At 46.7% G+C, this 15127-nt stretch overlaps 1 protein-coding gene across 5 annotated transcripts in view; it reads left to right on the top strand.

Annotated features, from left to right (window-relative positions):
• SUFU (SUFU negative regulator of hedgehog signaling) overlaps positions 1-15127 on the top strand; it is an 83749-nt gene that overhangs the window by 38164 nt on the left and 30458 nt on the right. For 4 of the 5 annotated variants that reach the window (XM_082765146.1, XM_082765147.1, XM_082765145.1 and 1 more), the window contains exons 4-8: positions 1472-1614; positions 4102-4187; positions 6127-6199; positions 10695-10851; positions 12375-12486. In XM_082765146.1, the coding sequence (XP_082621272.1) occupies positions 1472-1614; positions 4102-4187; positions 6127-6199; positions 10695-10851; positions 12375-12486 (571 nt within the window). The remainder of the gene's footprint in view (positions 1-1471; positions 1615-4101; positions 4188-6126; positions 6200-10694; positions 10852-12374; positions 12487-15127) is intronic. The other variant, XM_082765149.1, reaches the window with a different exon arrangement.

Genomic DNA, 15127 nt, shown 5'->3' with positions numbered 1-15127 from the left:
AAAAGCCCAAATAAACGCCAATGGGGACACCTGGTGGAGGAGCTGGGAGTTGCCTGCGACACCCTGAATTAACCCCCTGGCCGTGGCAGCGTGAGTTTGCTCCCTGCTGGGGTGTTTTGGGGCACAGCAGCTGCAAGGTGCCTCTCCTCTGCTCACCTGCAGCATCCTGCACCGCTGCAAGGCAGGGGAGGATCTGCAGCAGGCAGCACTCCTGAACTGGACCTGCTCCACATCACGGGAGGTACTCCAGTGTCTTAGGACAGTAATGCGAGTAATTGCTGATGTTTTCCAGCCCACAGCAGAAGTCCTGGTTGTCCTTCAGAGGGAAAAGCCTTGCCTTTACCCCTGGCACAGCTGGGAGAGGCCAGCCTGGCTTCACAAATGAGCTCATGTAAGGAGGAAGCATGAGCTTGCAGGTGGTTTTAGAAACACGCAGGAAATACTCGGATCATCCCTGGGGTGCTACACCTATGTGAGAGGGCATAATGTGGCTTCCAAGCTGCTGATTTCTCTGTACAGTGAAAAAACTATCCAGGGGGACGCTGCAAGACCCCCGTTCGAGGCAGTCGGCTGGGCAGCACGCTTGCAGATGCCCTTCTCCAACTGTGTGCAGCTGCACCATGCTGGGAAAATGGTCGTGGCTGGTGGTTTTACTCCTAGTTCCTCCAGAGAGCAGGCATTAGCCTCTCCTTGTCTGAGGCAGCAACATATGCAGGGGTTCCAGTGTGCCTTTGGCTTGAACCAGCTGTAGGACATGGGATTATCTAGTTTTTATATTTCTGAGGAGGAAAAGAAAGGAATTCTTACAGTTGTGAAGAGGGGAAAATAATTTGTGGCCCTTTGTTTTGATGCAGACTCTTCTGACATGGAGTGAAATTTACAGCCTACTGGTTTTCTCATTGTTTGGGAAAGAAGGAACATATTAATTACAATGCTGCACCAGAGCTGCCAGACAATTAGAAGAGAAAGTGTCTTTGACTTGGACTGTCACAAGTTGGGCAGCAGACTGTGCTTTATTAGGTGTAGCAGGGCGTTATTTGTGTCTAATTCACATTTCAGAATCTGTTCTCTGTGGCAAATCGGAGTTGCAAACCAAGTAAGAATGGCATCCTGTATGGCCCTCTGACTGTCTGTACCCTCTCACAAAATGAGACAAATAATAAATTAGAGAGAGACTAATTTTATTTGGTGGCATTTAATATATTAACTTAATTTATAACCTCTTTTTTTTTTTTTTTTTTTTTTGGCCATAGGATTAACTCAGGATTGGGCCATTTTAAAACCAGTGCTTGAAGCCAGGTGGCTCAGGGAGATCCCTTTCCTGGTTCAGGTGCTTCAGCTGACTTGGGGATGCAGCAGAGCCGGCTGCAGGCAGTCACTGTGAACAGCAGCCAGGGACTGTCCTGCTCCTCAGCAGGAATATTCCAGCAGAATTTAGGGACTAAACATTCCTTGTTTCTCTTCCTTGCAGAAAACACCTTCTGCAGTGGTGACCATGTGTCGTGGCACAGCCCTTTGGACAACAGTGAATCCAGAATCCAGCACATGTTACTGACAGAAGACCCTCAGATGCAGCCAGTGCAGACTCCTTTTGGGGTCGTTACCTTCCTGCAGGTATGACACCCAGCAGTGCTGGCTCCATCACTTCCTGGGCGTGGAATGCAGCTAACACTGCATTTTATTTAGCTTTGATAAGTCAGATGCTTATTCACTTGTCTTCCACCTTGCTTCCGTGTTTGATTACTATGAATCTCACCTTTGAGGTGTTACCCTGGATGTGTTCAGTAAGGATTTTACTGGGATTGAGTAATGGCACACTCAGTTCTCAGGATAGAGGCCTATCTTATGAAGAAAAGGTTTACACCCTGAAACACACCTGGAGTTGAGTATTTACCTTACTGCTCTGAAATTTCAAACACAAATGGAGGGAAAAAAGCTGAGAGAAACACTTAAATAATAATAATACAGGGCTAAATTCACATTAATGTTTTGGCAGTATCAGTGGATGATCCATTGGTTTCAGTTCTAGAAGAGATGTTTTTAGTAGGACTGGCAAATTATTGTAGTTATTTAATGGCCGAACTGTAGCCTGCCACATAGAAATAAGGATTCTTTAGAGGCTACGTGGGTTTGCCTGTACTGATCTGTTTAAGAAAGGTTCAGGTTTGCTTTGCAAATGAAACAACCCTTGTGTATTAACACTGCTGCTCAGTGAGGGGAGCTTCCTTGGCCAAACAGGTTCCATTTTCTCAGTGGTGTCCAAGCTTGTCTCGGACAAGGGCTGCTTTGAACTTTTAAAAAATTACATGTGGACTTACTAACGTTAGCAAAAGAGTTGACATAGCAGAGTTGACGCCAACTGCTGATTTTTCCCTGCTCTTTGGAGAAGCTTCAGCCACGTGGGAGAATGCAAGTGTCTGTATTTTACAGCTTAAGCTTCTGTTTGTTTCCATTAGTGCTCAGCTGTAGTTGCAGCGCGTAAAGGGAAGCTCCATTATCACAGACCTGCACAAGGCAACTGCTGAGCGAGGGCAAAGGCTTTCTTGAACCTTCCAATTTGCCCAAAAGTCTGTGTTGTATCAACAAGAAAGAGACGGGTGTGGGGTTAATCAGTACAAGGTGAATTGTAGGGTCTGGAAGCTGAAGTAGAGAGTCAAGCGAAGCAGGGTGATTGCTGGCTGACTCCCCAGTTAGTGTTGCATTAGTCTGCATCCCTTCTCTAGTGCCCAGCTGGTCAGGATCAAAGGGCAGTCGGCTTGTTGCATCCTGAGGCTGTTGGCCTCCAATCTTCTGCAGCACGTTGGGTTGACTTGTTTTTCCCCTTTGTTTGTTTGATGCTCGTTGTTATGGATTCGGTTTGACCCACGAGGATAAATGATTGCAAAAAGGCAAGAATGAACACAAAATAATTTCCTGTTTAGAGTCTTGCTGTTTGCATGTAATTAGTGAGTAAAGGCGCAGGGAGGGGCGTGCTGAAGTGAGGGTGATTCAGGCTGCTCACGGAGGAAGCCTGGGAGGTGGGTGGGGATGAAGTGAGTTCCCAGGGGCTGGGTCCTGAGAAAGTGAGCTCTGCGAGGGGCAGAGGAGGTAGGGTGCATGCTGACAGGTTTCCATGCAGATCTTGGACAGTGTAAATACTTGCTTGTGGTGAAGGCACATCGTGTACTCCTGCTTACTGCTCTACAGGACTTAAGTTTTCAATTTTCCTGTTCTCTGATAAAGCACCACTTGAACAGATTCTGACCAAGAATCCAATGTCATTGGGAAAGAAGTCTTGAGAGACAAAGCAGAAGTCCGTGGCTAAAATCTTTTCTCATCCCAGGGGGTGAATCATTGTGTTCCAAAGCACAAGCCAGTGCTTGATGGATCAAAGAAAAAACAAAACCAACTGCCATTCTCTATCAGCTGAAGAATATTTCGCCCCTTCATCTGAAGTGTCTGATCTCAGCTGCTGTGAGAAGGATGTCTGGTATTGTTCAGTGTGGTAGATCTCATCCTGAAGAGCAAACACATCCTGCCTTATGCAGGAAGGCAGAAGTCTGCAGTTGCCTGCAGTGAGGAGTGGATTATGCATTATGTTAGCAGCTCTACTTTGTCGTGGTAGGTGAGATTTAACCAGTCTGCAAACAAAGTCGGTCAAGGATCCATGAGCACCGAAGCGTTCCTTGGTGGCAGTTAGTTTCCTGCCTGATGGAAATTGATGGTTTGTTATTACTCGTGCTCCTAGCAATTGGCCAACAGCACGGTGTTCTGCGTGTACTCAGACCCTAACCTGTCCTGGCTTGGTTTCTCTTGTGTGGACTCGATTGAAGTGTGACAACAGACCAGTAAGCCCTGATGTTTCACCAGGCCTTCCTCTTACTTAATTCACACACTCCATGCAACGTTAAATCATACATGCCAGGGCACTTCACATGATATTGGGAGGGCAGAAGGAACTGCAGAATCTCTTTGTTGTCTCAGGCTCCTCTTGTCCTCGCTTGTCTCGTTAGTTCAAAGGAATGGTGCTTCTCTGTATCGCTACAGTTTGATCCAGCACCATGTGGCACGTGTTCTTCACAGTTTTCACACAGTTCCCATCTCTGTTTTTATTTCTTCCAGATTGTTGGGGTTTGTACTGAGGAACTGCACGCAGCTCAACAATGGAACGGGCAAGGGATCCTGGAGCTGCTTCGGACTGTGCCAGTGTAAGTGTTCCTGCAGCCCCATACAGAGGGGCATACTGACAGAGAACAATTCAGTTTGTTTTTATCAACAATCTTTAACTGGTTGGCGGAACTTATTTAGTCCTGTGCTGTAGCTAGAGATGGGAATTCATTGCAAATCTGCTCACACACAGATGCTTAGATGGCGGATTAATGCATGTGGAAGTCCACGTGTTCAGGGCGGAACACAATGAGCTTTTTAAAGCTAAATTTCCTGTCTTTTGCACCTGCAGCATTTTCCCATTGGTTCTTCCTGAAGGAGCCAAAATAGCTGTTACTGGTGACCTCTCTGAGTAGTTCGAAAGAAAGGGAAGTGAGGGTCTGACTTAGAGTGCCGAGCAAAAGCTTGGGTACTGTCTGAAAGTGAGAAAATCACTCTGTCCTGAAGGGCCAATTTGCAGTAGAAAGAGTGTTCACAGGAGTGAAGTTCATCCTGTTATTTCTCCCTTGGCAAAACAAAGATATTGTTGGGTCAAGGAGGAGACAGATTTTAAATATTACGTAATCTGTTGATGCTTTATTTGCTGCCAGGTTGCAACCAAACTTTTTTGATTTGCAGGCATTTGCTTTAAATGCTTTTCTCCTATATTTTGAGATTATTGCAGTGTGGTAGTAGCTCAAAACATTTTAAACAAAGTCGTTTTGAATATGGGCACAACAGTGCAGTCTATAATGCCACCATGGGCTTTAATTGATTGATTATTTGGAAGAGTCCAGCCTTTGCTGCTGAATTTCTTAAACTTGAACTTTTCCCGTTTAGGCACAAGTGCAAATAATTCATGTGATTGCCCTGGAGAAGAGGGAATTTGTCCATCTGCAAGCTTTGTTTCTGGGACCCCAAGACAATAAATGCTGTCTGCAGCTCCCTTGACTCCTCTAAACCAATGCAGATGTAGCACCCCTCTCCCCAGTCTGTTTTCATGTTGGTTTTTGGCTTTTGTGCTGTGGCACAAGCACCTTTCCAAGGATAAAATGAAATCCAGAAATGCATCTGATTCAAAGGCAAAGCTGCAAACTGCTGAGCTGCTGATACGGAGCTAGGGGAAAAGGCTCTTGCGTCCCAGTGAGGAACTGAAGCAGGTGGCACTTCTGCAGTTACAAATTAACAGCTTCCAAAGTGATGTGAAAAAAGAGTAGCTACCGATGCATCCAAAAACCTATAAAATATTAACCTTTATTGGTCTGGCTGCAAGTGCTTTAGGAGTCTAACACAGACAGGGCCAGAGGAGGGGGCTTTTGACTGCAATAACAGTGTCTCATGAAAAAAAAAAAAAAAAAGAAAACCAACTCTGGTGATTTCACAAGACTTCAGTTTTTATTTCAAATGAAAAGCTTGTTTTGAGGCTGACTTCTCCAGCCTGGGTGCACTGTGACCCAAAATAAAGTCCCCAAGTAGTTCATCTTCACAGTAATCTTTCTATCGCCTCTGTTGGGGTACATCTTGACCCTTCCAGCTTTCATTGCTAGCGAAAACAAGGATTTTGCTGAACCATCTGAGTACTCAGCCATTAAGTACCATCTGGGCGGAATGTCTATTGTGAGGATGTTCATCAGAGCAATGAGCTTTTTATGGTGCTGAACATGACTGCTGATCTCAGCAAAAAGGGAAGTCCCATTGGGACCCAGCTGCATCTTCAGATGCTTAGGAGAGGTGTAAATCTTGACCCATGCCTTGCTGATCTCTCATGTACCTATATCTCATATACCAGGTCATGTTGGACTTCTCAGTCCCAATTCAGTTACCTATAAAACTCACTTCAGTCTTGTACGAGGAAGTGGGTCCACACAGGGGATAGCCTGCATCAATCTAGACTGCCCTGTAGGACTTTGTGGTGCCAGACACCAGGCAAGAAACAGGTCACGGAGGGCTTTCATTCCTAGCTAAAGCCTTGTTTGGTTCATTGCCTTTCTTTCTTTGTAGAGCTGGAGGACCCTGGCTGATAACAGATATGCGAAGAGGAGAAACGATATTTGAAATCGACCCACATCTGCAAGTATGTCTTTAGTTAATAAAACATCACGTCTTTTGTGGTAGCCAGGGAGAACGGGTTTAATGGCATAAACCAGTTTTATTATTTTCTGTAAAGGTGCTGAGATCTTCTCAATTTTTGCAGTAATCTCAGAACAGTCTTAGAGACTGTTTGCTGGCTCAGAAGTGGTTCAAGAGTGCTCATATTCTGCCCCCAGTGGATGGTGGCTTTAGGAGGAAATGAAGAGAAGCTAGGCCAAGAAAACACAGTCTGGTGTATGAGACCAATTAGTAAGATTTGTGGCATGGTTAAGAAAGAAGGAAAACAAATGATGAAGAGTATAGGACAGTATCCACTTTAGAGATGGTAGAGCAGGAACTTCCTCGTTTGTCTTATATGGAAGCATAAGGAGAAATAAGACACAAAAATCAAAATGAGTAGTTCTTATTTCTTAGCAAATGAGACAGCGTAGCTCATTCCTGTAGGATGTCACTTGAGGCCAAGTAGTCAGCATGATCTGAAAAGCTATGGCGAGCCAAAAGCCTCTCATGACGTTATTAATAATACATGCAGGAAGGTCTGTTAAACCTGCTTCAGAGCTGAAGTTGTGAATTTCCCAAGTTTAAAGACAAGATCAGGACCTCTGTGGAGGGGTTACCTCCATCCCGCAACCTACCGCCGATTTGTGTGCTTGGGAAGCAGTTCTGTGCCCCTTCAGCAGAGCTGTGGGACTGGAGAGCAGGGGTCCAAGGCAAATCCAGCGTGGTGCTGACCTCGTTTTGGTGACTCACGGAGTATTTCCCTTTAACAGAGAACTTATGGCGTAGCCTGGTAAGGCACGTGCATATGTGCACGTTTTGTACAAGCTCTTGCGTTCGCTTATGGTCTGTGTGTCTGTATCTGATTACCCCCAGTTGCCTCACAGCATCTTTTAATTTGAAAGCTCAGGAAGGAAACCAAATTCTACTTTTACTGTTCTGAAGAGTTTGCTCATCCAAAATAACAACCCCAGCCTGAGAGAGGGAAAAAAAATGCTCCGCCAACGTCCCACAGTGTGGGAGCGAATACGACTGCAAGTTTTTCACGCGAGAGTTTTCAGGCTCTTCAGAATTTCGCCTGTGTGCCCTCTCCCCTCCTGGAGGGTGTTGTCTGCTCTCTGCAGCAGCGGTGATTCCTCACGATAACAGGGTTTTCTTCAATTTACTGTAAATGAGAAGTGGCTGGGCTTACTGGAATCTGAGTCAGCCAAGGCAAGTTAAGGCAAATAAAGAGTACTTCTGCCTCACCAGCGTGTCCTGCCACTGACGGCTGCTCCGTCTGTGGTCTTTCCGGACTTCCTCACATTAAAACATTCCTGTTTCTGTTCTCTCTTGCTCTTTCAACAATGAGTATGCGCAGGTGTGCGCGCTGCTCCTTCCTGCCACGCTCCTACAGACTGCGGGGAGACACGGAGCAAAATCTGCAGGGACAGGTCCTGAAAAGAGCCCAAAACCTGACCGTGGGCAGGGCTGGGCCAGCCCTCCTGCCCACAATTAGTGGGCGAAGGATGAAGTGTCATTCCCCTGGCATTTTTGGTGGTGTTAAACAGCATGTGGGAGCTGAAAGGCACATAGGTGGAGGCGAGGGGGGGGAGAAAATGACTTCCCAGGGCGCGGGTAGAGCTCCTTGTGAGGCTGCTTTGTCTCTGGTGGGAATGGGTTGAGGCCTAAACCCAGGCCTGGCAGCAGCAGCTGTACTTTCTGTTCGAAGTCGCTGCGAATGGATCCCAACGAAGATGTCATCCCAGGATGTCGGCAATTAACGCTGTGGCAGCGCTGGCTGCTTTCTGTGCAGCCAGGCTTCCCTGTAGGCCGCTCACATTTCCCTGGCAGCGCCGTCAAGCAGTCCCTGTCGGTCCCCAGCTCTGTGCTGATTCTCTGTCTTAGCAGCTATCTCAGAAGAGAATAAAGCTGATTTAAATTTCCTGAGTTGTGGTTGCTGCTCTGCGGGTCACGCTGCAGTGCTCTGGCTCGTTTAGAAAGGGATCAGTGGCTTAGAAGAGCCTCGGAGCATCCCTCCCACATGCTGAGAGGAAAATGGGACAGAAACATCCTTTCTTTGAGGGAAGGGAAAAGCTGAACCTCCTTTGCCCTGGGCTCCTCCAACCTCCTGCTCAGGCTGCCCTGAAAGGGAGGAAGAAGAGCCCCTCAGCCCAGGCACATCTTCACTGGCTGGGACTGGGGGAAAAAGCACTGCTTTTCCCCAAACGGAGACCCTGCGTTGGTTATTTCCTCTTATTTTCTCCCCCTTCGACATCGATGCTTACAAACACAGGCAGCCTGAGGCCAGCTCGTTCCCGTCAGCTCCCCTTGATCTCCAAGGGATGCCAGCAGAGCAGCGCTTCTTCCCCCCCGAGGAAGTGCTCTGCAGAGCAGCTGAGAGGCAGACGGGGGCTGCAGAACATCCCTCTCCCCCAGAACATCCCTCTCCCCCTCCCCGAGGCATCGTGCTGTGCTGCGAGCGGGGCCTCTGGCTGCGGGGATGGAGCAGCACATCCCAGAGACGTCCAGCTGGAGTCCTCAGGGCCCTTCATCTCCCTGCTCAAGGGCAAGTCTGGTGGCCCTCCTTCGCTTCCCAACCTCTGGAATAAAAAACCAACCACGCTGACAAAATCCCCAGCTGATTTGGAGCCTCGCAGAGCGCCGGGGAGGGCTCCCCGAAGGGCCACGTGGTAAATCTCGCTCAGAGCATCACCAGCATATGCAGAATCAGATGCAGGGCTTGGTTTTTTTTTTTTTTTCACAACTTCTATTTCTGGGCTAAACAACTAATTCTGTGTTTAGCATGTAACAAAAGAAAATTCCAGCCGCTGTATTATTTCTCAGATTTTCCCATTCCTTTTTCATAGAAGCCAGTTTTCCCCTGACGCCAGAGGAAGAGCCCGGCGAGTAGCCTTCTTCCAGGGAGAGAGACGGAAGGAAGGCAGTCTCTTGAATACTTAAGCCAGGACTGCTGTGGTCTTACCCCCCTCTGCCTCCCTCCTTGGGCCAGAGAAGCCAGTTCAGGAAGGTGAAAAAGCTGCAAAAAAAAAAAAAAAAAAACAGTCAGTTGGCTGAGGGGAAGGGGTAGGAGCACATGGAGGAGGGTGGGACTGCAGCCGCTGCGAATTACATCAGCTTCAAACGCTGTGCAACCACACCCAGAGCGCTCGTGCTTATCTCTGAGCTGCTCAAATCCCCTCTTGGATGGTCACAAGAGCAAGCAAGGCTCTTTGTAGGGTACAGTGGCTACAGCTGGGCAGGGGGAGGAGTGTGTGAGGGTTTTAGCTTGGAAACTGCTTCTTGGGGAACAGACTTTGCAAAGCACCGAATGCTCCCACGGTCTCTTGACTCCAGTGGCAAGGTCAAACCCGAGGCTAGGAATATTGAGCAGCAAGGTCTGCTCCTGTCGTGTGGGACACAGCTCTGCTCTTCCCTCAAATCTGCAAAGTTTCTGTCCTGCGAGCAGCGGGACTTACCGCGTATTTTGAGGTGACCCAGCTGGATGTAGTGAGATGGAAATCACTGCTATGAGAAGTGACACCCCTACAGAACAGAGGAAAACGAGCCGGATTTATTCAGTGCCAGGAGAGAGGTGCCAGTGTAAGAGCAGCCCTTCCTCGGTGTAACCCAGCCCTAAGTCTGTTCAGCTCAACATTACCCCCTTGTGGGAAATGGGTGGAAATTCAGAAGAACGACAGTTCCCATTAGGTAGGTGCCTGCAGGAGGTTTTGGGTGCAGCGTAGGGGCCAGTCTTGCTGGCAGCAGATACAGGTGTCCTTGAAAAAATGCGTGGTGTCTGAGAGCATCCAGCTGCTCGGTGGTGGTGTGTGACACCAAACGGTGCTTTACATGCTTGGAAAGTCCAACTTGCAAGGGAAGGAGCTTGTGTGTTTTGATTTTGACACTTGCATATGGACCAATGTCTCCTTGCACGTCTGTCCTCAACTGAACAGACCAGCACGGTACAAAGCAGTCATTGTATGGGCAGTTTGCAAATGGTGAACTCTTGGGAACCATGGGTCTCCGTGTCAACTTTTTGTTGTGGGACTCTTTGGTAAGCTTGGGAAAGGGTCCTAGTTATTTGTGGGGTTGTAATCAGTGGCATGTAACAGGTAGACTGAGAAGTTTTGCTTCGTATAGGAGTATGTAACTCACCTTTGAGTAGGTGTTAACGTAGAAGCAACCTGGTATCCCCCAGAACTCTCATTTTCACCTCTGTCTTTCCCTGATTTATGCCCTTGAGCACCCCAGAGGGAAGCAGGGAGGAAAGGTGCAGCTCAGCCTGCCACGAAGGTTGTTCCAGCTCACATCAGCTGCAAGATTTGGCTCAGTGTCTGGTCATCCTTAGCTGATATATCAAAGCCCAGGGGCTGGCAGCAGAGGGGGAGATGTAGGAGCTGCTGACGGCAGCCGTGCTCACGCTGCACGGAGCCAGGGTGGGTTCCGGCTCAGGGTCAAGTCACACCCAAAAAAGTCGTGGGGTTTTGGATCTTTTCAAGCAGGAGAGAGTCGACAAAGGGATTGAGACAGATGGCTCAAACCTGAGCGGAGTGAGTGCCAAATGTGCCTGGGACGATCTCAGCCGGCCCCCCGAGGATGATGAAGACAGCAGGAGCATTTGCATTGGGACCCAGCCGCGGCGGCTCTCCGGGAAAGGTAAGAGGACCTGGGCTGAGTCGCTGTCATGGCCTTTTGCCCTGTTTTCTGACTGGTCTGGGCAGCATTGTGGGGTTCATTTAAAAAAATAAAATAAAATCAGCACTCATGCTAGAAGGCTCAGTATGTCTCAGGAACAAAATAAATTTTGGTGTGGCCTCTTTGAGGAAGACAGGAGGTAAGGAGATCTTTGCATTGTTTTCTTTAAATGTGTCTTTCAGGTTTTAGGCTATTTGTAATCTAAATCTGCAAAGTTAAGCTGAGAACTGGGTGAAACCGGGGCTGTTAGCACCTGCAGAGTGACACAACTGCATTTTCCCAGCCTGTGTTTCCTTTTTAACTTTGTCACTTCTTGGGTGGCACAATGGACTGACGCTGCATGTTGCTGTAGCTGAACTCAAGTGAATCTTGCAAATACAGAACTCTGGAAAGAAAAAAATAAATACAGTGGAGTTCCCCTTTGCAGTGAGATGCTGTGTCAGGGCACAGATGTTGTGGCCATTAAGCGTGCCTGAAATTGCTATCTTTCAAACGGGCAAAGTAACATAAAATTTGAGGGTTTGAGATTTCTTGGACTTAATGATGTTTTCTGTAAGAATGGTATCTTAAGTCCATGATAGCCAGTTTTTAAGTCCATGGTTTAAAACAACCAACCAGCCCTATATGGATATATGGATCTGTCTGGCTTCTGTGCATATATTTTGAAGAGCATTGGATCTAAAAGGACTAGGCAGTAATCTTCCTCAGCCATGCAAATGCAGAGCCTGGAACAGGCATAGATGATATTTGTATGTCGTATCCTTCAAAAGGTTTTGAAATCATTTGGATATTTTTTCCTCCACCTTTATTATCAAAAAAGATCAGGAAACTTCTAAGCAAGTTAAGAAAGCATCCTGTTAAAGTATTTGGCCAATCAACACCACAGGAAAACGAAAAAGCAAGCACGCTGCATCTGAGCTGCATAATTTGCATTTTATTTTCACACGTGAGCTGGAGGCTGAAGTTTACCCTGCATAAAATGACTTTCTTCTTGCAAATCTGATTGTAAATGAATCATCAGATTTACAAAGCCATTTGCAAAAGCTGCAGGATCTCCTTGCCCTCGTTTGGTGAAGGAGCAAACTCCCTTTATGCCTAATGAGAAAAGCGACTTCCAGCACAAAGGCTGGCTGTGTCAGGAGGTTCTGCAAGAGCTTCAGGTACAGCAAACACCTCCTTTATGAAAAGATACAAAACTACCCAGAATTTTCTCGTTGGGAAAAGCTTCCAGTTCTCCTTGCTTGACATAACGTTGCAACCCAAAACATGAGAATTCAGGCTGACTTTATAAAGTGAAGTAACTGCTGAGGTGCAGGAAGGGCCATTAAGAATTCACCCGTAGTATTTCTTTATTTCGTTCTGAAGGGGGAGAGTTTAGTTGAAATACACCGTAGAGACAGGCCGTTTAAGAAAAGCTGGTGTTTCCTTGTGTTATGTGATGTTTCTGGGGACTCTGAGTCACACTAAAAAAATTCTCTTTGCAGATACAGAACAAATCAGGGAGACTTTGCGGAGAGGGCTTGAGATTAACAGCAAACCTGTTCTACCTCCAATAAATGCACAAAGACAGAATGGGTTGAACCATGACCGAGCACCGTAAGTTTCGTCATGCATTCTCAGGTGGTGGGAGGAGGAATGCTAAGAGCTCAGACTGGAAAACTCAGTTAAAGCTGGGTGGGAAAAGGCTTGGCAGGCAGAGAAAAAAGCTGATAGCAAACACTTGCAAAGGGCAAAGACAAAGGAAGAATCAGAATGGTTTGGGTTGGAAGGGACCTTACAGACCATCTAATTCCAGCCCCCTGCCATTGGCTGGACTGAGCCCTTTAAAATGTACTGTCAAAAAGTCTTGAGGTATCCAAAGAGCTAGGTGGCATAGGTGAGCATTTGCTGATATTTTTGCCTGCACATTTTGTTTCCAAGCTCATAATTAGAGACCTTTTGATTAAAACATTAATATTTTTAAGGGGACTTCAGTCTTGCCTAAGCAGGCAGGTACTGTCAGTAATCACCTGCCAGTTATCACCCTCACATCTAATGGTCTGTACACTAACAGGTGAGTAAAGTGGGACTAGGTGGGCCTGGAGATCTGTCCTCATTTGTGAATTTTGGCTGCAGTAAATCTGTAGGAAATTACCTGTGGTTTCAAGCCATCAGCAGTATCTTCAGTCTTTTTGTGTTTCTTCCATTTTAGGCTGGTTACTGTACTAGTTTAATCTCTTCCATAAATCATAATGTTCTCATCGAAGTGATGCAGAAAGGCATGTATCTTTCCCGTACTCTTTTTGTCTTGGTATTTTCTAGTCTCCTGTGAACATCTGTGCTTTCTTGCTTTAAGAGTAAAGATCATCATGAAATCAGCTCTTTCCTGTAGTGCCAGGCAGGAGCAGCACCTTGCTCTGTTTCAATTCCAGTTTCGTTCTTGATCAAGCATTTCACAGAAAAAATACTGCTCATACTTAATTAGGACTCTGGTGTCCTTTCTTGTTCCATTTTCTGGGTGACCTCTGATTTAATTTGCTTATAAATAATTCTGGGTACTTTGGGAAAGTATCATATCATTTGCTGATATTGTGTACTAATACGTAAGATGAGATATTGGTGCTTATAAAATTAAAAAAAAAAATTATCAGGTGGTTTTAGTATTGTTTTAGTAATGTTATTTTTGATATGTAGTAATTATACGGAGCCAGATTCATACCTGACTCTGATTCTGAGTAGTACTTCTCTGCCTGAAGGTTGGTCCCGTTGGCCCCACTGAAAAAAGCAGATGATATCATCTCATTTGCAAGAATCAATCACTGCCAGCCTTAGAAGTACTGAGCAGGATTTCTCACTGATGCCAGGCTCCTGCATAAATCTGCATGGCAGTAAAAGCTCTCTGTTTGCAGCAGCTGGGAGAGAACAGAAACATTTTGGGTGTTCATCAGGACAAGGGAGGCAGCCGATGGGTAAGCCACAATGCTGGGAGGCAGTTGTTGCTTAGATAAGAAAGCTGTCTGCTATTCAGGGTATGATAAACAGAGGTGTGCTCAAGACAGAGTGCTGAAATGTTCGTAGAGGTCTGTGATGGAGCACACAAATATTTACCTGAGTTTTTAGCTGTTCTGAGACAGAGAGGAAGGCAGGTCAAATTCAGAGCTTCACATCCACGATAGCACCCTTTGTAGCAAGGCTCTTACCTGTAGCAGCTGCACACCCATCCTCCCTGAAGCACGGCTGGTAGGAATGGCTGGTTCCCAGTGTTTGTCTCCTGGAAGATCAATACCTTGCTCTGAGGTCTGTGGCTGCTGCTGTGGAAGCTGATAGCTAGCCTGGTTCTCCATAACAGCATTGCTGTTAGGGAAAGAGAGCTATCAGGCTGCTCTGTGTCTTACTGCTGGTCACTCTGGTTAACATCTGATCTCCTCAACTTAAACAGCGGTGTGCCCTAATACCTCCTTCCTATCTCCTCTCTGACTGCTTTTAGAGGAGTTTGGGAAAGGTCTTTTTCGACTCGTGCAGTGTTTTTTCTTCTCTAGTTTGTGTAACAGATGCAGCGGGACTTGTTTGATGCGTTGTCCTCCCTGAGATGGGTGATTTGTAGCGTCAAGCAGTCTTTACTCATAACTTCTAACTAATCTGTAGTTAAATCAGACCTGATGATTACCCTTTAGCGAAAACTTACCAGTCAACGTTTTTTCCAGCACACTATGGTACAGGTGAAGCAGCAGAGGAAGATCTTACCAGCACTTGGCCTTTCTCAATGTACTGTCTCTGCATCAGCATTTGAGCAAGGTTGGACAACCTGCTCTAACCACACGTACATGGTCTGGAGTCTCTTGTCTCCCACTGCTGCAGGGGAATGTAGCTCAGGAGTTCAGTTTTTGCATGTGATATCTCCATCCACATTCCTTTTGGGTACTTGCTGGGGTTAAACCACAACACTGCTGCAAAGGCTGAGACCTGCAAGACAAAACCCAGTGCAGATACAGTAACATCCCAGGACTTAGAGGCACCTGAGAAGGACAGCTCTGTACATGGATCTCATCCTTCTGGTGCGATCCCGCTCGGGCCTGGTAGAGCTGGGTCTCAGTTCTGGCCTTCCCTGTGAATCTTGTGTAACGAAAGGCGAGTCGTCCAGCTATTGAGCTTCAGTTCTAAATCTATAAAATGGGACTAATAACAATGTCATCTTCTTGAGGCACCACAAGGATAAATATGTTAACGATTACGAGGTGCTGGCTGATGGGAACCAGGC

This window comes from Aythya marila, assembly GCF_965140915.1.
Source record: "Aythya marila genome assembly, chromosome: 7".
NCBI lineage: Eukaryota > Metazoa > Chordata > Aves > Anseriformes > Anatidae > Aythya > Aythya marila.
This window is presented reverse-complemented; position numbering and strand designations above follow the sequence as displayed.